The sequence below is a fragment of the Stegostoma tigrinum genome, chromosome 2 (genome assembly GCF_030684315.1).
Source record: "Stegostoma tigrinum isolate sSteTig4 chromosome 2, sSteTig4.hap1, whole genome shotgun sequence".
In the NCBI taxonomy this organism is placed as follows: Eukaryota; Metazoa; Chordata; class Chondrichthyes; order Orectolobiformes; family Stegostomatidae; genus Stegostoma; species Stegostoma tigrinum.
In genome coordinates, this window is record NC_081355.1 from 6,635,833 (window position 1) to 6,660,816 (window position 24,984).

General features: G+C 43.9%; 1 protein-coding gene across 3 annotated transcripts in view; it reads left to right on the forward strand.

Moving 5' to 3' along the window:
* The window catches only part of nek11 (NIMA-related kinase 11), a 259,421-nt gene that overhangs the window by 73,492 nt on the left and 160,945 nt on the right, over positions 1 to 24,984 (forward strand). For all 3 annotated transcript variants that reach the window (XM_048560290.2, XM_048560280.2, XM_059652020.1), the window contains exon 4: positions 23,601 to 23,719. In XM_048560290.2, coding sequence (XP_048416247.2) covers positions 23,601 to 23,719 — 119 coding nt within the window. The remainder of the gene's footprint in view (positions 1 to 23,600; positions 23,720 to 24,984) is intronic.

The following is a 24,984-nucleotide window of genomic DNA, read 5'->3' on the forward strand; positions in this document are numbered from 1 at the left end:
CCGTGAGATCTGTTTTGTTTCCAAGTGAGGTTAATTCAAAGAGTCAAGTAGTGCTATTCCTTCACCACCCTAAGCCCCAAAATACAAAGATCAACATCATTGATTTGTCATGATTAATATCCTGCAAGAATTTCTTCAATGCCATTTTGGAATGTCCATTTTAACAAGTTCTGCCTTTGACTGTGCCTGTACTGTGTTTTTAGGGATAGCCAGAACCAACAAGATTTATCATCAATAAACTTTTTGGACTTGGCTGTGATGAGGTTCTGTGAAGTTTGAATTGGATGAGCTGGGATGGCTGTACGCCATTCCCTGCGGAGACTGAAATATAATTCCATCTTCCTTGGCACTCAGGCATATGCCATTTACACCTACATTCCGCGTAATAGCCAGAGAGTGACAAAGGCTGAGTTAGTTCCTGCACACAGGTCTGAGCCAAATCCATTCAACCATCTGTTTAGAATAAGGACATTGTGTCTTCTCATGAAATGTTTTAGGGCTCTACACCTCAGTAATTCCCAGCACCAGCAGCACAAATGAACTATTGCTGGTTGCCTTCCTTTCAATGGTTTGCCACCGGTGATCCACGTCGCTTGGTGTCTCTATAGAAGCAGACAGTGGGTTCACAGGTCTCTATTTTCTCTTCTTGATCGACTGATTCTGGACTCCACTCCTGTAAGGTTTGGCTGTAAATTTAGACCACTCGCTCCCTCACTCTCTCACACACCATCACACTCGCTCCCTCACTCTCTCACACACCGTCACACTCGCTCACTCTCTCACACACCATCACACTCGCTCACTCTCACACACAGTCATACCTTCTCACTTTCACACGCTGTCACACTTGCTCACAGTCTCAAATATTGTCATACTCCCTCACTCTCACACACTGTCCTATCTCCTCACACTCATACACTGTCACACTCCCCCACTCTCACATCTGTCACACTCCCTCACTCACACACTATCACACTCCCTCACTCTCACAAACTGTCACATTCCCTCACTCTCACACACTATCACACCCCCTAACTTTCTCACACACTGTCACACTCCCTCACTCTCACACACTGTCACACTCGCTCATTCTCTCACACACTGTCACACTCTCTCACTGTCTCACACACTGTCACACTCTCTCACTGTCTCACACACTGTCACACCTCGTACTGTCTCACACATTGTCAGACTCCCTCACTCACTCACACACTGTTACACTCTCTCACTCTCTCACGCACTGTCAGACTCCCTCACTCTCTCATACACACACACTTCCTCATTCTCTCACACACTGTCACTCTCTCACGTTCCCTTGTGTTCTCACACCCTCACACTCTCACATGGTCTCGCACTCTCTCAAAATTGTTACACTCACACACATGCGCACGAACACATTCTCTTTTTCCCTCAAGCTCTCACACTCTCTCACATTCTCTGTCTCTCTCACATGCGCGCGTGCGTGCGCGCACACACACACACACACACACACACACACACACACACACACACACACACACACACACACACACACACACACACACACAGTTTAACTCTCACACATTCTCACACTTGGTCATGTGGTGCAATGAGAACAACTTCTCTCTCAACATCGGCAAACCTAAAGAACCGATCATTGACTTCAGAAAGAAAGGAGGAGAACATGCCCCCACCTACATCAATGGAACTGAGATTGAGAGGGTGGAGGGTGTCATGTTCTCAGGAGTGACAATAACTGACAACCTCTCCTGGATTTCCCATGTAGATGTGATGGTCAAGATGGTCCTCAGGCAGCTCAGGAAACTTGGCAAGTCCATAAGGCCCCTCGCCAACTTGTACAGATGCACCGTTGAAAGCAAACTGTCCGGGTGCGTAACAGCCTGGTACAGCAACTGCTCTGCTCACGACCGTAAGAAACTACAGGAGGTGGTGTGCACAGCCCAGACCATCATGGAAGCCAGTCCTCCCTCCATGGACACCATTTACACGGCTCGCTGTCACAGAAAGACTGCCAACATCATCAAAGACCCATTGTACCCCGGTAACGCTCTCTTACAACCTCTTCCATCAGGCAGCAGATGCAGAAGCCTGAACACATGTACCAAGAGGTTCAGGAACAGCATCTTCCTGGCTGTTATTAGATTGATGAATGGACTCTCTAACATCAGATAATGTTGATTTTGCTGATGTTGATCTTACCCAGTGCACGCAGTGCGCAGTGTAACCTGTATGCCTTTCTAAGTTTTCTTTTTCACCCTATTATCTGTATGTCCTGGTTTACTACGATCTGTCTGAATTGCTCGTAAATAAAGATTTTCACAATACTTAGGTAAACATGATAATAAATAAATAAAATCAAATCAAACTCTCTTACAATCTCTCACACACTCTCACACACACTTTCTCTCACACTGTCAGAATCTCTCACTGTCCCTCATGCACTCTCACAGACTCTCACACTCTCTCATATTCGCACAATCTCAGACTCCCACAGTCTCTCACACTGTCATGCAATTTCTCATACATTCTCCCACTCTCTCATACTCTCTCACAAGCTGTCACTCTCCCTCATTTTCTCTCACTCTGTCATACATTCTCTCACACACTGGCACACTCTCTCACACTCACAATCTGTCCGGACCCCTCTTTGCTAATGTTATGAAATAGAGGCTTAGCTTATTTTTATTCCTTCATGTGATTGCTCGTGGGGCTAGCATTTATTGCCCATCCCTTATTGCCCTTGAGAAGCTGGAGGTGAACCACTGCAAGCTGACCCTTGCTACTTGTCAAGGAGAAAATGCTGGGGAGATGCTCAAGAGATCTGGTAACATCTGTGGAGAGAGAAACAAAATTAATATTTCAAGTCAAATGATGATTCTTTTCGTGTTCTGAAGAAGAGTCATTGGCCTCAAAACATTAACTCTGTTCCTCTCTCCACAGATGATTTTCTGTTTTCATTTCAGATCTCCAGTATTCAAAGTATTTTGCTTTGGATTTTGACACAGAGACAGTGAAGAAATGGTGAAATAGTTTCAAGTCAAAATTGTAAAGTTTTATTGGCTTTTGCCATAGTAGTTCCAAATTCAGTTGAGATTTCCATCATGAAATAAGAACACATGCTCAAGTCTCCAAAGTCTTATCAGACATTAGAGATAGTAGGAACTGCCGATGTTGGAGTCAGATAAAACAGTGTGAAGCTGGATGAACACAGCAGGCCAGGTAGCATCAGAGGAGCAGGAAAGCTGACGTTTTGGGTTGAGACCTTTCTTCAGAAATGCTGAAGTTCTGAAGAAGGGTCCCGACCCGAAACATCAACTTTCTTGCTCCTCTGCTGCTGCCTGGCCTGCCGTGTTCATCCAGCTCCACACCATTTTACCTGACATTAGGTCAGCTCTGTTATTAGAGAGAGACAGAGACAGATGATTGCTGATGGTTTAACCTGAGGGTCACTACACCTCAGGTGAGGGGAGAAGTTGAGAAGGAGAGCGCTTCATGGCAACCTCAGCTGGTGCAGGGCTTTTACAAACGCTGTTGGCATTACTTAGCAGGCCTGTCAAGCCAATTGAGGTAGCCATTGAGTAAAATGCTCTTAGTTGGTGCATTTTAGATGATTAACAGCCATAATTGCAAAATGTCTAATTCTTATAAGTGAAATACTTATCAAGAATACATTTGGTGGCAATCATACTGCACTTTGGAATATATTTCTGCTGTGAATCTGTACATGGGTGGTTGCTATTTGTAACCTTTAGTCATGCAGACTTGTGACAGCCCTTGCTATCATCGCACCCTGGGATGCTACAGCCAGGAGGTCTAAAAATAACTGCTCGACAATAAAGGTAATGTAATAGTTGTTATATCTTCTTGAACTATATGAAGTTACAGTGAGTAGCTATTAAACTTGAGTCTGCAGCATAGGATTTGACATTCTGGATGCGTAAGATAGGACCATCAGTGCTAATTGCTCTCAAGTGAAAGGATTATTTAAAAAAGATGGTAATTTCTTGAATGTTTGTTTGCAATTCCACCTGCAGATGCAAATGAGTGTCTTCTAATGTAATATTAATGAGCAATATTAGGTGACTACAAAGGGCGAAGTTATGTGTTTCATTTTGTGCATGATATTAAATATCTCTCCAGATTACAGGTCTTCACCAGTTGGAGACTTACCTGAAGCTCAGAATATTCTAGAAACAGGTTTCTCCATCATGATAATAAAGTGTGAAGCTGGATGAACACAGCAGGCCAAGCAGCATCTCAGGAGCACAAAAGCTGACGTTTCGGGCCTAGACCATCTGCAGTTCCCGTTATCACTTTCTCCATCATGACACAGAATCACAGAAGTGTTATGGTGCAGAAGAGGCCATTCAACCATTAGTGCCTCCACCGGCCTGTTAAATGAGCATCATTATCTCATGCCAATTTCCTGCTTTCCCCCCATACCTTTGCATGTTATTTTTATCCAAATAATCGTCCCATGCCCCTTTTGAATGTTTCACTTGAACCTGCTTCCATTACATTTCCAGGCAGCGCACTCCATACCCTGACTCCTCGCTAGTTTTTCCTCACTTCATCCTGGCTTGTTTTGCAGATCATTTTAAATCTGTGCCCTCGTGTTCATTTTCCTGTGTGCACACAGGGACAAATGAACAGTCTTTCTGTTCCCGAGGATATTGCATGATTCGATAATGTCAGTGAAACATCTGGATGAACTGGGGGAATCAGCAACTTTCAATCAGGATAAAAGCAAGACAATAAACAGGCAAATGTGGAAACACCATCTTCATCAGTTCTTTGCCCAAAGGCATGACTGACCCGCATGACTGCGCCATAGATAAGGCAAGGAGGCTGTTTGAAAATACATCCCAACTAAAACACGGATTGGACGCATGGTGTTTGCACCAATCTGATCCACACTGACCAGTTGAGACAACCTTCCTCCACTGTGTACGTTGTAGCAAGGTACTTTGTGCTCCCTCTCCCCTCGCCATATCCTAATCCTTTAAATATTCAAGAGCTGCCTCCCAGCCATTGTCACAACCATTACCAGGACTGTTGGCAGTACAAAATGTGAACACACTTATAAAGCTTTTTTATAGACTCATAGTCATACAGCATGGAAATAGATCCTTCGGTTCAATTCATCCATGCTGAACAAGTTTCCCAAACGAAATTATTCCCGCTTGCCTGTATTTGTCCCTTATCCCTCTAAACCTTTCCTATTCGGGTAGATATCAAATTAGCACTCTGCACCCTTTTTTTCGTGAAGGCTTCCGATTTAGAAATAACCAGCCTCCATGCTTTAGTTTTAAATGCAATCGAAGATTAGTTTTTCAGGCAAATCTGCTGAAAGTTACTAATCAGAAACGTGATGGTTATGACATAAAATACAGATATCAAGATTAAAAGTAGGCATGGATAAAAATTTACTTATAAAGCTGAAAATAAGATCGAGCTTCTGTGGCTCTGTGTCATGATGGAGAAACCTGTTTCTAGAATATTCTGACCATAAGGTAAGCCTCCAACCAGTGAAGTCCTGTAATCTGGAGAGACATTTAATATTATGCAAAGGTGAAACACATTACTTCACCCTTTGTAGTCATAGAATATTGCTCATTAATATTACATTAGAAGAGGGCTTGTCACCCAGCATTTCCCATGGCTAACCCACCCAGTCTGCACATTCCTAGACACTATGGGCAATTTAGCATGGCCGATCCACCTAACCTGTATATCTTTGGACTGTGGGTGGAAATCAGAGCACCCAGAGGGGACCCATAGAGACACAAGTCACTCTACACAGATAGTCACTGCAAGGTGAGGTTGAGCCTGGGTATTGTGAGGCAGCATGGCTAACCCTGAGTCACCATGCCACCCTGATGCTGTCAGACCTGCTAACTTTCTCCAAGACTTCCTGTTTTTTTCCCCCCAATCCTGCCTGGACTGTAATTACTTTTAGTCTGACTGAGGTGAGAAAGAGTTGACTCATGCTGACTGGTGAATACTGGGTATTATTTAAATGGAGAAAGACTGAAGAAAGCTAAGGAAGAAAAAAATTCTGCGAGTCTTCGTGCATGAATCACAAAAAAGTTTGCATCCAAAATTCAGCAGGTAAGTAGGGAGGCAGATGGAATGTTGGGTTTTATTTCAAATGCAATGGAGTATCAAAATAGAGAGATTTTGCTTAAACCATATAAGACACTTGTCAGACCAAACTAAGAATAGTTTTGAGCCCCTTATTTAAGGAAAGATATACTGGCATTGGAGGTAGTCCAGGGAAGATTGACTAGGCTTATACCAAGTGTGGCGGGACTGTCTTTTGAGGAGATTTTGAGTAGACCGGGTTTGTACTCACTGGAGTTTAGAAGAATGAGAGGTGATCTTGTTTAAACAATACTTGGGGGTTCGACAGAGTTCATGTGAAACAGTTGTCTTCCCTTGTGGTAGAGTCTAGGACTGGAGAGCATCAGCTCGGGGTAAGGGGTCACACATTTTAGACTGAGATGAGGAGGAATTTGTTCTCTCAGAGGCTTGTAATCCTTTGGAAGACTTTACCACAGAGGGCTGTCGAAGCTGGGTTATTAAGTATATTCAAGGCTGAGGAATAGAAAATATTAATTAGTAAAGGGAAGCAGGGGTTATGCTTAAATGCAGGAAAGTTGAGTTGAGGATTGTCAGATCATTGGATGGGATAGCAGACCCAATGGGATGAATGGCTTGCTTTAGCTCCTACATCTCTTGGTCTAACATATATGAGCAGGGTATCAAGTGGGTTGAGTGGGGTGTTGTCACTCAATCTGCATAAATTAATGTATGACCAAAGGAATGGACGTAGGGCCAGGGTTAGCTGATGAAACCTACCTGCTCATTGTAATGGTACATCATGATTGCTTGAAAATAGATAAAAAGGGAACTAATATATTTTGCTGCAGACCCCAGAAAACACCGTAACCCTCTCTACATCTAAGCCACACATTCAGGCCTTGCTTTGCCCTTAATTTGTCACCTTGACTTTGACCCATATTCCTTTATCAATCCTACTGCAGGAGATGTAGATGGTTAATTTAAAATGTGTCCAAAGTGCTTTCTTAAATTTGAAGGGGAGCATGGAAAAAGTACCCATTGAGAGTTAAGAAACTGGCTGACCTATAGAATACAGCAGGGGGAAATTGCAAGTAAATGTAATGTTCTAAAGAGAGCCAGAATAATCTAAATCGCCTTTATCTATGCGATATTGACTCTATGACTAAGATGTAAACATGTTTTTGTTCCATACATTTTCCACATTGTGATTGGGCTTATGTGCTGATGAATTTTATTTTATATAAAATATTTTTATCTTGGCAAATGATAAACTTACAGGTTCCATTTTATTAGATCCATCCTGTAAGAAAATCGCATGAAAATATATGTAGAGAGTTTTAATATTTATTATTATTTACTATTTATTGCAGTACATTTATATCTGGAATATCAGCTGAGTCATTTATCATGCTGCAGAAGTGTGCCTGGCATGGAAATTGATATGACTGTAGAAATATAAATAAGAATATTCTTATGGTCTGCTATTCATGGATCTATCATCTTCGGTGCTTAAACGGAAGGAACTGTGATTCAAAGTTGGGGCATATTTTTTCCCTGTAAGGTGGTATATTTATGGAGCATTGTATGGCATTTAAAGCAGCAATTTAAAATGATTTTCCACCAGGAATATTTATCTGCTTTTCTATTGAAGATAAATTTGCTGTGAATTGACGTAATAATGCTTAAGTCCATTGGATGTGCTTAGGGAATAATACCAGTAAGATAACTAAACTGTGGAGTTCAATGAACAGAATAGAATTGGAAGTTAGTTAGGCTTTGATTGTTCAGCTTGAAATATCAATGGAAGAATTAGGAGCAGGAGTAGGTTGTGAAATCTCTTAAATTGCTGTAAAGTGGAAGCTTTTTTAAAAAATTAGTCATTTCATTTATTAGCTTAATCATTGAATTGTTACAGTGCAGAACAAGGCCATTCAGCGCATCATGTCTGTACATGTTCTCTGAATTGGACCAAAGGGTTTGTTTCTGTGCTGTATGACTCTGTGACAATGGTTATGGCTTTAGATTTCATTCTGAGCATCCTTTCCTTTCACGGGACTAATCACAATTCCAGCAATTAGATCAGTCAGCTGTTTTTAAGCCACATTTCTTGATACAGTGAAATCACAATCCTTGGGAAACATCAACAAACATGTGTTGAGCACAGCTTTGAGATAATCATGGAAGGCCTTGTGTAAATGGATTTTCCTAAGAACATCTGTATGTAAAAAGAAAAATTGTAAGTAAATACTCAGTTGTAGAGTCATACAGCACAGAAAAGGCCCTTCAGCCCATCAAGCCTGTGCTATACCAATCCCACTTTCCAGGACTTGACCCATAAACTGGCATTTCAGGTACTCATCGACATTTTTTTAAGATTACGTTGATTCCTGCTTCTACTACCCACCCAGGCAATGCATTCCGGATCTGCGCACCCCCCCCGCCTCCCTGACTGGAAACCATTTCCCTCAAAACCCGTGATGTGGCAAACCGTGAATAATGTCATTACTTCCATTGTACTCACAACTGATAGTGGCCTGACTTTTTACAATGGAAAAATATCAGGAGTTGGGCTCCAAGAGACTGTGTAATCTCTTTCTGCTTAGCGCGTTGTCCCTGGGTGAGTGTGATACAGTCCGCCATGTTGTCTTCTGCCATGTTGTCAGTGCAGTCTCCATGGTGATAGAATCACGGCGAGGCCCCTTGTGACCTGAATGATAGAATGATAGGAACAAGTGGGAGTGCACGCTCACTGGATCCTCCAGCATCATCCAGCTCCTCAGGTTCCTCACTTTGTCTTCTTTCCCATTTGCTTGAGAAGTGGCTTAGCTCTACAGCAGAAGGCTTTGTCACTGAAAGTATTCATGAAAGAGATAAGAGCATGAGAAATAGGAGCAGGAGTAGGCCATCTGGCCCATCGAGCCTGCTCCACTCCTCAATTAGATCATGGCTGATCTTTTCCATGGGCTCGGTCTCACTTACCCGTCCAGTCACCATAACCCTAATTCCTTCACTGTTCAAAATTTACCTATTATTGCCTTAAAAAAACATTTAACAAGATAGCCATCAACTGCTTCAGTAGGCGGGGAATTCCACAGATTCACAACCCTTTAGGTGAAGAGGTTCCTCCTCATTTCAGTCCTAAATCTGCTCCCCCTTAGATTTGAGGCTATGCCCCTTGTTTCTAGTTTCACCTGCCAGTGGAAACAACCTTCCTATTTCTGTCTTATCTATTCTCTTCACAATTTTATACTTTTCTGAAGATAACCCCACCTTCAGTCTTTTAAATTCCAATGAGTATAGACCCAGTCTACTCAATCTCTCCTCATAAGCCAACACTGTCAACTCCGGAACTATCCTGGTGAACCTCCTCTGCACCCCGTCCAGTGCCAGTTTTCCCCATTCTCAAGTAGGGAGACCAAAACAGTACCTAGTACTCCAGGTGTGGCCTCACTGGCAGCCTAGATACAGCCCCAGATAGATACATCTTTGGATTTTGTAGGTTTCCAGGGGTATGAGAAGAGAGCAGGAATGTGACATTGAGGTAGGTGAGAGGAAGAACAGGTTAGGGAGGCGGAGACGAGCTGGGCTGGGTTTGGGATGCACTGGGGGGAGGGGAGATTTTGAAGCTGGTGAAATCCACATTGATACCATTGGGCTGCAGGGTTCCCAAGTGGAAAATGAGTTGCCGTTCCTGCAACCTTCGGGTGGCATTGTTGTGGCACTGCAGGATGGACATGTTGTCTAAGGAATAGGAGGGGGAGTTAAAATGGTTCGCGACTGGGAGGTGCAGTTGTTTATTGCGAACCGAGCGGAGGTGTTCTGCAAAGCAATCCCCAAGCCTCTGCTTGGTTTCTCCGATGTAGAGGAAGCCACACCGGCTACAGTGGATGCAGTATATCACATTGGCAGATGTGCAGGTGAACATCTGCTTGATGCGGAAAGTCATCTTGGGACCTGGGATGGGGGTGAGGGAGGAGGTGTGGGGGCAAGTGTAGCATTTCCTGCGGTTGCAGGGGAAGGTGCCGGGTGTGGTGGGGTTAGAGGGGAGTGTGGAGCGGACAAGGGAGTCATGGAGAGAGTGGTCTCTCCAGAAGGCAGACAATGGTGGGGATGGAAAAATGTCTTGGGTGGTGGGGTCGGATTGTAGATGGCGGACTTGTCGGAGGATGATGCATTGTATCTGGAGGTTGGTGGGGTGGTATGTGAGGACTAGGGGGATTCTCTTTTGGCGGTTATTGCAGGGATGGGGTGTGAGGGATGAGTTGCGGGAAATGCGGGAGACATGGGTATTCAGAGAATTGTTAGGATTTGAACCAGGGCAGTTCACACGAAATCCGCAAGACAAAGGTCCTTCATCAGCCTGGCCTGGCATTGTGGAAACCCTGATCATCAAAGTCCATGGGGAGGCCTTAGATAATGTCAAACACTGCCAATATCTCAGACGTGTCCTCTCGGCTGAAGCAGTCATTGATGAAGAGATCCAGCACCGTCTCCAGTGTGCTAGCTCATCCTTCGGCCGCCTGAGGAAAAGAGGTTCGAGAACAACATCAGGCCGGATGCCAGCAACATGGTTCACAGAGTTGTGGTGGCTCCCACCCTTCTATACTGCTCTGAGACATGGACTGTCTACAGCAGACACCTCAAACTCCTCGAGCAGTTCCAACAACACTGCCTGCACAAGACCCTGAGTTCACTGGGAAGACAGACAACCAACACCAGTGTCCCCGACTAGACTAACATCAACAGCTTTGAGGTACTGACCAACCTTGATCGGCTGCCATGGGCTGGGCACATCGTCCGCATGACCAACACAAGACTTCCCAAGGAGGCACTTTACTCCCAGTTGGCGAGCCCCAAATGGATAGAGCAAACACTTCAGGAATACCCTCAAGTCCTTAATGGTGAAATGTAACATTCCGACCAACATCTGGGAATCACTGGCCCAGGACCATCCACAACTTCCCAGCCTTTCAAAGCCACACAATTTTATAATCACAAAACACCTTCCCTTCCCCACTGAGCTCCGGGCCATATTCTATATTTGCCCACTTTTAGATTATCAAAATCAAAATCTTCTGTGCCAGCGAATCATTGGAAACTGTATCTAACTAACCTTGTAAAAGTGTTAGACTAACATGCAGAGGAGACTAAGAAAACCCTATACAGCTGTTATGTCTTGTAGCTGTTTTGTAGAGCACCTGCGCTCTGTTTGCAACGAACACAACACCTTCCGGTCATGAACCATTTTAACTCCCCCTCCCACTCCCTGGGTGACATGTCCAACCTGGGCCTCCTCCAGTGTCACAACGACGCCTTGGGAGCCTACAGACTGGTGGCCCAAACATGGATTTCACCAGTATTAAAATCTCCCAACTCCTGACCTCATACAATGACCAACCCTTCCTCTCATCCCCACCTCTTTGACCTGACTCAACCTGTCCATCTTCTCTCCCACCTATCCGCTCCTCCCACCTCACTGACCAATCCCTACCACTCACCTATCACCATGCCCCTGCCTTCCCCAGCCCCAATCCGCCTTTCTCTATTTATTTTCCAGCTGTCTTGCCTCTCCACATTTCTGAAGAAGAGCCCTGACCCGAAATGTCAGCTTTCCTGCTCCCCTGATGCTGCCTGGCCTGCTGAGTTCCTCCAGCTCCACACTGTGTTATCTCAGACTCCAGCATCGGCAGTTCTTTCTGTCTCTCTGTACATCTGTTATTCCTCAATCGTCAGTCAGATGAAAGAACTGCAACTGCAGTAATTGGCAGAAGTGAGATGCAATTACTTTCATGTCCAGAGGCAGGGCGTTTCTCATTGTTAATGTAACTTTCTAACCCATTTGACGGAATTTGTCACTTCCATTATGTTATCAGTGTTGAGCATGGCGGCAAGCTAAGGCCTGGAAATATGTTCAGTTTCACAGTGGTTTTGGAACGCAAGGGGAAATATAAAGTGAAGATTTTGTGTTTGGAGACGAAGATTGTTTTTGGCACAGATTGCTAAAGTCCGCTTATGAGCCACAGTGATCACTGCTCCTTGTGGCTGATAGAGAAGAGTGTGTAACAGCGAGAAATCTCCATGCATTCACCTCACAAGATAAATAGTCTTCAAAGCAATTGGATGGAATTAACAATGGAGATTAGGTTGTAAATTTTTCCTCATGACATTTGCAGCAGTCATTAAGCAGAAAAAATAATGTCAGCCAAGAGCATATCACCAAGACAGATGCTACTTACAGGCTAGTCAAAGACATCTGAAAGCAACTCTAACCCACTCACCACCAATATCCCCTTGCATCCGCACACACCCCCATCCCAACCTCAACATACACAAGTAGGATTGCCAGGCAAGAACCTGGGATAAGAGCTCGTGATGCCAACTCATGAAATGGGTAGGCATTCCCAAGGAACTGGCGTTGTGGTTAACCACAAAATGTATGGTTAAAGAAGAGCTGGGCAAGAACATCAGAACTGGGAGCAGGAGTAGGCAATCCAGCCCCTCAAGCCTGCTCCACCATTTAATAGGATCGTAGGTGATCTCATTGAGGCCTTAACTCTATTTTCCTGTTGCAGTTCAAAACCCTTTAACCCACTACTAATTCAACATCTGTCTTTCTCCTCCTTAACTTTACTCGATGCCCTAGCATCCACTGCACTCTGGAGTAGTGAAGTCCACACATTCATGACTCTTTGTGAGAAGTAATTCCTTCTCTCATTTGTTTTAAATCCAACACACCTTATCTTAAAGCTATGACCTGCCATTCTAGAATGCCCCTCAAGAAGAAACATCCTCTGAACATGCACTTTGTCAATTCCCTTTAGTATCTTAGAGACCTCAATTAGATCTTCTGTCATCCTTCTAAACCCTTGCAAGTATACGCGTAAACTGCTCAAGAAAATCTATTATTCATGACCAAAAGTGTAATAATTCTAATCTGTCCCACTTTTATCAGTCTCTGTATGTGCATGACATCCATTATCTTGAAAGCTTTTAGGTCTTTTAATATCATGTGGGAGTTATTCTTGTCAGTTCATCTGGTATCTGCTGATCACTGTAGTGATATTCTTTCTCTGAGGAGTATTGTTTCAATGGTGAGTGTTTGATTGGAGTAATATGCTCATCTTTCAGATTCTACACCTCCTCTGGGTTGATGATTCCCAGAGCATATTGAGCTGCTGTCACTTTTTTTTTTGATTTGAGTGATGCTGATGCATGTCCTGTGGCACTGTCCTGCTGCACATTTTGTAAAAGTGAGATTGTGTGGATGTTCACATTCTGATGAATTAGGCAAAAAATTTGCTCAACAGTTCGTGAATTCAACAAATCACTGTATTGCTTTCATATTTATTAGTCGTGGCATCTCGGCTACATCTCTTATATTGGGGGAAAGCCCTTTTACTGTCACATATACTTGACTTCAGCATCTTCAATTAAATCTTTTGCTGTTTCCTCTGTTCCTTTTCCTCTACTTGCTTTTTCTTCTGCAGTTCTGTGATGATTGACCCTTTTGCTTCCATAAGATTATTAGATCATGAGATATGGGAGCAGAATTAGACCATTTGGCCCAACAAATCTGCTCTGCCATTCAATCATGGTTACTATGTTTCTCAATGCCATTTTCTGTAAGCTCTGATCCCCTGCTAACCAAAAACCTAACTGTCTCTGTTTTAAATGCACTTAATGACTTGGATTCCACAGCTGAAGAAATTCCTCCTCATCTCAGTTCTAAAAAACTGTTCCTTCACTCTGAGGCTGTGCCCTCATGCCCTAGTTTCTCCTACTAATGGAAACATCTTCTCCTTGTTCATTCTAGGACTCTTGGTATTCTGGAAATTTCAATATTCCCTCGCTTATCATCAGCTTACAGCGCCTGAAATAATGATTTGTTTTGTCATTCTTATCCATTTTATCTATTTTCTAAGACCTCCTGACTGATTTGGTGGGATTGCTGGTTCCTCTATATCCTGTCTCTCAGACTGGACGTGAGGGTGATTTGAACTCACACACTTTGTTGAGTCTCACATACTTTGACCATTCAAGACCTGTAAAAACATATTTGTATTTTTTCTAGCATCTGTTCATCAGTCAGTGGATTAATGGCCTAGGAAATGCTGCAAATCTCTTCCAGCGTATGTCGAGGTATCAGCCTAAGCTTTAGACATGCTTCAGCTATGTTGAGGGGACTTTGCATAACATCTGCTCCCTGGAGATGGTTTTAACTCTTCCCATTGCATTGGTCTTGCCACTTCATTTATCCCTTTGGTGTGAATATTGTTTGATCTTAGAGCCTCAACATTATGTTGGAGGGCTTATGTTTTGAGCCACCACCTTGTGCCTGAGTCTATGAAGCTCATGATGCTACGCAAAGCACCAGTGTCTATCTGACGCTTTGTATTCACCGGATGCTGTCCTTCTGCAGTCATCATAATAACAGATGAAAACCATTTATCATCTTTACACTTGATGCCATCCCCCCCAACCGCGTTGTGTGGTGTAGTGTCATTTTTCAGATTTATCAGCTAATACCCCACCTGCCATCTTTGTTGGCTTACCTTTTTCTCTCTAGCTAAACACTTGAGTGCAGTGTTTTTCAGCTCTTAGTAGTTAGAACGCTTCTTTCCTTTTTTTCTGGCTAGTGTCCCCCACAATATTTACATTCTACTCTCTTTCCTTGATCTTTCTGCAGGCTCTTTTGCAAATGTGTTTTTCATTTTATTGAAATGTGATTCTCAGTCAGCTTGAAATGTCTGTCAGTATAAAGATAGGTTTTAACAGGTCTCTCATTATTAGGGTCCAGCTAAACAAACTCCAAGCATCTATACAGTTGATAACTTGCTTCAGAGTTAGTGCCTCCTCTCTCAGCAGGTGTGCTGTCATGACAGGATCTCTTGCACCAATAATGATCCTATCTTTGATGAGATCATCCTTTAGTTGTCAGAACTGATAGGATTCGGCATCGCCATTGCAAACAGGTTAATAATCTCCTGGTCTCCCTGACTTTTGATGTGGGACGCATACTGTTCATACATGACATCAATTCATTGTTCAAAGTATGTCTCCATGGCGTTCAAATTTTCCTCTGTGTGGGTTCTCTGCTTCTTAGTGGGATTTAAACTGCAGTACAGCCTTGCAACATTCTAATCCCAGATATGCTCAATTACTTAGGCATCTTATTCAACCCTATAGACATTTTGTAGTTTTGCCACTGAGAATAGGAAGAATTCCAATTGCCAGCTAATGACAGATAGCGAATGGATTAGTCATTCCAACAGTGCTGGATGGTCACAGTGGCCACCGTGCTCTAGGATCAGGAGCCTTAGTACTTCTGGGCTCAAGGATCTTGACGAAGATGGTGAGGGAGGAAGGAGGAAAGGGTTCAGGCCTAGCTTTCTATAAAGGAAAGAGAAAGGCACAGGGTGACCCTTGGTGCAGATTGGGAAGGCATGTGCCTCTGATGGGCCCAAGAAGCTCACAAAGGAGACCTCTCCCTACTCCATGACTCTCCATGGGCTGACAGGCTTCCCATATGGCACAGACCTCCACCTATTAGTGAATGAACATTAAGATGTTAGAGCATCAATGGAGCCCATTCAAGCCACCAAGCCCATTCTGGCTCTCCATAGAGCCATAGAGCTATGGTTCACTCATGTCCTTTAGGGAAGGAAACTGCCATCCTTACTTGATCTGGCCTACATGTGACTCCAGGCCCGCAACAACATGGTTGACTCTTACCTGTCCTCTGGGGCAATTATGGACGGGCAACAAACGTTACATAGCAGCGATGCTGTCATCCTGTTAATGAATAAAGAAAGAATCCGATCAGTCCCATTTTTCTGCTGTATCTCTGTGGCCTGGCAGGTTTATTTCCCCCATTGCTCACCCAATTTGCTTCTGAACTGATTTATCTTTACTTTTGCAATACCCTCATAGGCAGACTGATGGAAAAACCAGCAAAAACTACTAAGTCCTGGCAATGCACTGGTCATATTGGAGAGAGATAATGGGAACTGCAGATGATGGAGAATCCAAGATAACAAAGTGTGGAGCTGGATGATCACAGCAGGCCAAGCAGCATCTCAGGAGCACAAAAGCTGATGTTTCAGGCCTAGACCCTCTGATGAAGGGTCTAGGCCCGAAACGTCAGCTTTTGTGCTCCTGAGATGCTGCTTGGCCTGCTGTGATCATCCAGCTCCACACTTTGTTATCTTGGTCATATTGGAGCTCTGTTATGGCGTATGCTACACAAGTTAGACCAGTTTGTTGCATTTACTGGTTTCACTTGGTTTACTAATTGACACTAAATCTGTTATAAAGTTCTTTCTCACTTATACTTTGCATCTCTTGCCCAAAGCCTAATATTTGTATTTAATAATCCTTGGACCATTGGCCAATGGGATCTACCTTTTCTGAAGAAAGGTCCCTTGACTGAAACATTAACTGTGTCATTTTTGTACAGATTCTGCCAGACCTGCTGAGGTTCTCCACCATTTTTGGTTTTCATTTCTGATTTCCAGCATCCACAGTATTTCACTTTTGGGCCTCTAAACCTGTTACTCTTTGGTTTGTCAATCGCATATCTGATTGATATAGCATCAGCCAAAGTTAACAATCCAAGATTTGTAAAACTTCTCCCAATATTTTTGGCTGTGACCTTTCAGTGTAACCGAACCAAATTCTCCTCATCTTATTTAATAAAACAAGGAACTATGGATGCTGGAAATCTGAAACAAAAATAAAAATTGCTGGAGAAACTCAGCAGCTCTGGCAGCATCTATGGAGAGAAACAGAGTTAGTGTTTTGAGTCTAGTGACCCTTCCTTCAGATAATAGCTGGGAAAATGTGGTGTATTTGCTGACCACAGAAGTGGGAGAAGAGGTGGGGATGGGTAAAGACTAAGCAGATAGGTGAGAGGGAGCCCAGAGAAAGAACAACAAGAGTTAGAATCATATAATTCCTGCAGTACGGTAGTTGTTAATTCGGCCTATTGAATCGACGCCAATCCTCTGAAGATTCTCCCCTCCACACCCCCCTACCCTACTCATGGCTAATCCCACTAGTTTGCACATTCCTGGACACCAGGGGCAATTTAGCATGGCCAGTCCACCTAGCCTGCACATCTTTGGACTGTGGAAGGAAACCAGAGCACCCAGAGGAAACCCACACGGACATGCGGCGAATGTGCAAACTCCACATGGACAGTTGCCTGAAGTTGGAATTGAACCCAGGTCCTTAGCACTGTGAGGCAGCAGGGCTAACCACTGAGCCACTGAGCTTCCACAAAGGCAAGCAGGCAGGGGATGAATGATGGTAAACCAGGGGGAAAAGCTGATAGTGAAGACAATAAGTAGGTGAAAATGGGTGAGCTGTGCTGATCGCAGCCCATGACAGGACCTGCAGTGTGGGTGTGCGGGTAAATGACAAGGAAGATGGTGTTCAGACCCTAAAATTACGGAACATGATATTCTATCCTAAAGGCTACAGAGTGCTCATGTGGAAAGTAGGATACTCTTCCTCCAGTTTGCACTGGAGCACAGCATCAGATCTGAGACAGAGATATTAGCCAGGGAACGTTGTGGGGTGTTGAAGTAGCAGGTAACGGGAAGTTCATGTTGCATCAGGCAGCCTTTCCTGAGGTAGTCCTTCAGATTGTTATATTCAGTTTTGCTGTTTCAAATCAGCTACCCCTCCCCCATCCAAAAATGGTTCTCAGTAAATGTTATCCTATGTTTGCTGAGAGTAAATTCTTCTCCCCCTGCACCACCACAGCTGGTAGTAATATTGCATACATTTGATCAAATGATTCATCAGGGCAAGGAGCAGATCTCTGTAAAATCTCCTTCAATTGTCCCGAATTGGGGAGAAAATCAGTTCAGATTTCCTCAAGGATCTGGATGAAATATTTTGAATCCAATCAGTAAATCTTCATTTTAATCTTGTATTGTTTCCTTTAAGTAATCAGCAGATTGTTACTCTTCCTTTGAATTGCCTACAGATTCCCAATTAGCCCCTAATCATTCCAACACCATGTAGTTCTTGGACAGGAATCCTGTTCCTTTTAATGGACCCTTAATCTAACATTAACACTTAGTATTAACACATATGCTGGGCCTAATCTCTCTGCTTGGCAGCTATTGCATTCCCTTTGCGTTTTCTTATGGGATACCTGATGTGTCTAACCTTCTTCAGTCTGTAACCTTCCCCTAGCTTTCTCTTATGTTCTGCCTGTTGCTCCCCAACACCTAAATACAGCAGCAAAGCTATCACTTTTCCATCTTTTCCATTCGTTCTGAAGAGTCATTCCAGACTTGGAAGATTATCTGTGTTTCCCTTTCCACAGATGCTGCCATACCTGCTGTGTTCCGAAAGCATTTTCTGTTTGTATTTTAGCAGTGTTTTGATATTTTGATGTGAACATTCTGGTTGGAGGATGTCATAAAAGCAGTGAGCACTTTCAACTCCATCATCCAAATTGACATCCTCGAGTGACTTCAGTGTCAGTATTGAGCAGAATAATGAAATTTCCATTTTAACTGTGAATCCGCCTACTAAATTTAGCTAACAAAGTGTGGAGCTGGATGAACACAGCAGGCCAAGCAGCATCTCAGGAGCACAAAAGCTGACGTTTCGGGTCTAGACCCTTCATCGGAGAGGGGGATGGGGAGAGGGTTCTGGAATGAATAGGGAGAGAGGGGGAGGCGGACCGAAGATGGAGAGAAAGGAAGATAGGTGGAGAGAGTATAGGTGGGGAGGTAGGGAGGGGATAGGTCAGTCCAAGGAAGACGGACAGGTCAAGGAGGCGGGATGAGGTAGTAGGTAGGAAATGGAGGTGCGGCTTGAGGTGGGAGGAAGGGATGGGTGAGAAGAAGAATAGGTTAGGGAAGCAGAGACAGGCTGGGCTGGTTTTGGGATGCAGTGGGTGGAGGGGAAGAGCTGAGCTGGTTTTGGGATGCCGTAGGGGAAGGTGATATTTGAAGCTTGTGAAGTCCACATTGATACCATTGGGCTGCAGGGTTTCCAAGCGGAATATGAGTTGCTGTTTGTGCAACCTTTGGGTGGCATCGTTGTGGCACTGCAGGAGGCCCATGATGGTCATGTCATCTGAGGAATGGGAGGGGGAGTGGAAATGGTTTGCGACTGGGAGGTGCAGTTGTTTATTGCAAACTGAGCGGAGGTGTTCTGCAAAGCGGTCCTCAAGCCTCCACTTGGTTTCCCCAATGTAGAGGAAGCCACACCGGGTACAATGGATTCAGTATACCACATTGGCAGATGTGCAGGTGAACATCTGCTTCATATGGAAAGTCATCTTGGGATCTGGGATGGGGGTGAGGGAGGAGGTGTGGGGGCAAGTGTTGCACTTCCTGCGATTGCAGGGGAAGGTGCCGGGTGTGGTGGGGTTGGAGGGCAGTGTGGAGGGGACAAGGGAGTCACGGAGAGAGTGGTCTCTCCGGAAAGCAGACAATGGTGGGGATGGAAAGATGTCTTGGGTGGTGGGGTCGGATTGTAGATGGCGGAAGTGTCGGAGGATGATGCGTTGTATCCGGAGGTTGATGGCGTGGTATGTGAGAACGAGGGGGATCCTCTTTGGGCGGTTGTGGCGGGGGCGGGGTGTGAGGGATGTGTTGCGGGAAATGCAGGAGACACGGTCAAGGGCGTTCTCGACCACTGCGGGGGGAAAGGTGTGGTCCTTGAAGAACATGGACATCTGGGATGTGCGGGAGTGGAATGCCTCATCTTGGGAGCGGAGGCAGAGGAATTGGGAACAGGGGATGGAATTTTTGCAGGAGGGTGGGTGGGAGGAGGTGTATTGTAGGTAGCTGTGGGAGTCGGTGGGCTTGAAATGGACATCAGTTTCTAGCTGGTTACCTGAGATGGAGACTGAGAGGTCCAGGAAGGTAAGGGATGTGTTGGAGATGGCCCAGGTGAACTTGAGGTTGGGGCGGAAGGTATTGGTGAAGTGGCTGAACTGTTCGAGCTCCTCTGGGGAGCAAGAGGCGGCGCCGATACAGTCATCAATGTAACGGAGGAAGAGGTGGTGTTTGGGGCCTGTGTAGGTGCGGAAGAGGGACTGTTCCACATAACCTACAAAGAGGCAGGCATAGCTGGGGCCCATGCGGGCACCGATGGCCACTCCCTTTGTCTGTAGGAAGTGGGAGGAATCGAAAGAGAAGTTGTTAAGGGTGAGGACGAGTTCAGCTAGGCAGATGAGGGTGTTGGTGGAGGGGGATTGGTCGGTCCTGCGGGACACGAAGAAGCAGAGGGCCTTAAGGCCATCTGCATGAGGAATACAGGTGTACAGGGACTGGACGTCCATGGTGAAAATGAGGTGTTGGGGGCCAGGGAAATTGGAAGTTCTGGAGGAGATGGAGGGCGTGGGTGGTGTCACGGACGTAGGTAGGGAGCTCCTGGACCAAAGGGGAGAAAATGGAGTCCAGATTTATTCCAGAACCCTCTCCCCACCACCCTCTCTGATGAAGGGTCTAGGCCCGAAACATCAGCTTTTGTGCTCCTGAGATGCTGCTTGGCCTGCTGTGTTCATCCAGCTGCACACTTTGTTATCTTGGATTCTCCAGCATCTGCAGTTCCCATTATCACTGATACTAAATTTAGCTGTTTGCTTTCCTTCGCTTTTACTATGATGGGTATAATTTATATCTGATATTATGTGAAATAGTTTAGAAATTCATGAACAGCCAATGCTTCCTGGGGAACAAAATTTTCTAATTAAATTCAGGATTCCTCTTCACAATCTCATAACGACTCAGCACATCAGATTTAATCAGATATCTTGGTACACGAGAAGGGATCATCATGATATCATCGGGCTTATTAAATTGCCTCAACCATGATCTTGGGTTCATGTCGCGCTACATGTAACCCCCACCAAGCTTTCTATGTTTTGTAAAATCTTCCTCACTGTCCTGTTTTGACACCACTACCTTGATTACTTGTAATTACCTACCTTAACTAGTTTGTACAATTTTTGATTAGTTTTGTTAAACCCTCATCGTGCAATTCTGTTACATACTCATGTTATTCAGTAGTTTGGTTTGTTTCAAGCACCATCTTATTTTTGGTTATTTGTAGTTATCTCTCTTTGCCTGAATTAATCAGTTCATACGTTATCTCTTCACTTGCTATTCAGCTGTTGACACTTCACTCACATTGTTTGACACTCTTGATTGCCTGCAAAGTTTTGTTATTCAGCCTGTCAACACATTACTCACACTATTTGGACTGATCTGTTGACACTGTTAATTGCCTGGAATTATCTGGCCATTGCCTGTCTGCCTATATATTGTGTGCCTGTGCGCTTCCCTCCACTTCTCCTGACAAAGGAGAGGCACTGCGAAAGCTTGTGATTTTAAATAAACCTGTTGGACTGTAACCCAGTTTCGTGTGACTTCTGACTTTATTAAACAAGCATTAAGGTATAGCAGCTGCTGATCCCTGAAAGTACTTAAAAAGGAGGTAGATATATTGAGCTGCATTAAAGAAGATTTGAGGCATGAGGAAGATCAGACACAATCTTGTGGAATAGTAAGCTAGGCTTGAGGAACTGAATGGCCTATTTCTTTTATTCTTAAACCCAGGAATTTCTTGGCAACATGTTCCAGAGAAGGCCTCTCTTGTGGATGTGGTCTTTTGTGTTTGGAACAATTTCACTGCCCAGCAATAAGGACAGCTTTGTAGGAAGGTGCATTAGAAGACAGATGGTGAAACAGATGGGGAGAAAGCAAGATTGGCACCGAGTGGGCATCGCACTGCCAAAGATATTTAATATGAAAATAAAGCAAAATAACAGCAGTTTGATCTCTGTAAAACATATTACTCCATGATTTTTACATTGAGAGTCTTTAGAAATGCCTTTCCCATAATTAATCCAACGTTTTCTCAAAAACTCACTGGGTACCGATAATAGCTTTAATAATCTATTTCAATGGGAAGTTGTGCATTTAAAGTCCAGTTATTAATTTAAAAGTGAAATATATTCTCAACATCAAAAAAGCAATGAAAAGCTACCTTTACGCATTATAGTTGAAGATGACATTCTTTAGAGTAAGAATAAATGGGCCATTTTCTGAGTGGCAGCCAGTGACTTGTGGGGTGCCACAGGGATCAGTGCATGGACACATATTCACAATATGTATAAATGATTTAGATGAAGGAACTAATTGTAATATCCCCACGTTTGCAGATCACACAAATCTGTATGAGAGAGTGAACTGTGAGGAGTATGCTTCACTGTGGTTTGAGTGAGCACATGTATAGCAGGTGAATTATAATGCGGTTAATCGTGATGTTGTTCACTTTGGTTGCAAAAACAGGAAGGCAAATCATTATCTGAGGGGTAATAGGTTAGGAAATGGGGAGGTGCAATGAGACCTGAGTGTCCTTGTACATCAGTCGCTGAGGGCAAGCATTACAGGTGCAGTAGGTGGTAAGGAAGGTTGTAGTGATTGAACCTTGTTGACTATGAGATCCTTGATTGGATTTGTTAACCTGGGCCAATCAGGAGAGCACTGGCTGACCAATATAACCTGCAGATTTAGAATCTCAGTTCATGGGACTGACTCTGAGCTAGATAGCCACACTAGTATACTGGGTAGAAATAAAGAAAGGGTGACTGGGTGGCCAGCCTCTGTGCAGTTATTTCAAAGGTAAAAGGTATGTTTGCCTTCATGACAAGAGTGTTTGGGTGCAGGAGGAGGGATGTCTTGCTGTAATTGTATAGGACCTTGGAATGCCCACACATGGAGTAGTGTGCACAGTTTTGCTCTCCTTATCTGAGGAAGGATACGGAGGGAGTTTAAAGAAGATTTTCCACACTAATTCCTGGGATGGCAAGACTGATGTACAAAGAGAGACCTGGGGCTTATAAGGAAGAGGGGGATCTCATAGAAACTTAGAAAATTCTATTGGGACTAGACAAGGTAAGTGCAGGAAGGATGTTCCCAATGACCTGGGAGCACAGATGAAGGGGTCACAGTCCAAAGATTAGGGATATGCCATTTAGGACTAAGATGAGGAGAGATTTCTTCACAAAGAGAGTGGTGAGTCTGTGGAATATTCTGCCACAAAAAGCACTTGAGGCCAAAATATTAAATGGTTTCAAGAAGTTAGATATAGTTCTTAGGACTAAAGGGACCAACGGGTCTGGGGAGAAAACAGGTATTAGGGGACTGAGTTGGATAATCAGCCATTATATTATTGAATGGTGCAGCAGGTGTGAAGGGCTAAATGGCCTACTCCTTGCCCTATTTTATATGTTTCTATCCTTCTGATGCTGAGCATTCAAGTTCCTGTTAAGTATGTTAAAATCAATTGTTTCATAACCTGAACAAGGGGACTATTCACTCTGACCTGAACTGTTTACTCTTTCTCTCTCCATAGATGCTGCCTGACCTGCTGAGTGTTTCTAGTAATTCAGATTTCCAGTGTGACTTTGCTTCTGGGGCAAGATTTAGTGGATGTAAAAATGGAATTTCTGGTTCTGTTCTTTTTCTAAATTTTCTCAGGGCGGAGACCTGCAATGTAGAATTGATGAGTATCGAGGAAGGGGCTGGAACTTTACTGAAAACCAGGTCATCGAGTGGTTCATTCAGCTATTGCTGGGAGCCCAGTACATGCATGAAAGGTATCATTTCTATTTGCTTTTCCTCTGAAACAATTTTGCAGCCATTAATGCAGTCATTTTTCATTCCGTATTGTCTTTTAGTGACAGCCATTGCAGAAAGTGTGCTTAATAGCCATGTGCAATGAATTAAAATCTGTTAGTAGATTTAATTAATCCAGTGAAATCAACATTTCATGATTTTGTATAGGCAAATGGATAACTATTCATGGCCCTCAAATCAAGCTGTGAATTCTTAGCACCTTTCCTTCAACAATGGGGCATCACTACAATAACAGAGAAATTTGTTGTCTGCTTGTGTAATAGGGCCAAAGAACTACATTGTTGTTACTCCAATAGTTTGTTTATCTTTTTACTCAATGGTCTGACCCTTGTTGAGCCTTTGATCATATCTAGGTGAAGGAGAGAAAAATACTTGTATTTATAAAAAGCATTTGGTACTTTGGAAGTGTAGTTACTGCAACCAGTTTGCACACAGCAAGCTCCCACATAAAGAGCAATGTGACAAAGACCGGGTTGTCAGCTTTTTTTTACTGATGCTGATTGAAGGATAAAAAGAGGCCAAGACACCAGGGAGAACATCCCCAGCTTTTCTTTGAGATTGGTGTATTCAGCTGAGTAGATGGAGTCTCAGTTTAACAACTCCGATGAAAAGCAATGATTGCAACAGGGCAGCACTCTCTTGCTGGTGCTCCAAAGGGCCAGCCTCCATTTTTGTGTCCAGCACTCCAGAGGAGGACTTGAACTCTCAATCTCCTGACTCAACTGAGTGTGCTAACCACTGCGTCATGGCTGACACTTACTTTCATATTCATTTGTCCAATGCTTCTTTGCTCGCCCAGGGAGCATTGGAACAGGAGTAAGCCATTCAGTCCCTTGATGCAATTCCAATATTCAATTGGGTCATGGCCAATGGATGAAAAAAACAGGGAAAGAAGACATTCCAGGGTTAGGTAGATCAGTTACGGTGGTTGCGACTTGCTCTCCATTTTCTTCCGTTAAAGAATTTTAGAACATGAGGAATGACTGTGTGCATTTTTTGCATAATTCTACATTTTGTCGTTACTTATGCAATTGTGTTTCAATGTTTCTCAATCACAACGTAGGAAAAAAAATTCACTTCCAACACAATGGCATATGTTTAACAGAAGAACTTCTAACTTGTGTTCACTTAGCGCTGCTGAGAATCAAACTTCCAGAGCAATGAAGGTTTGGGCATGTAGACAAGTACATTTTGTAAGCATGAGCAGAGAGTGGAGATGAGAAAC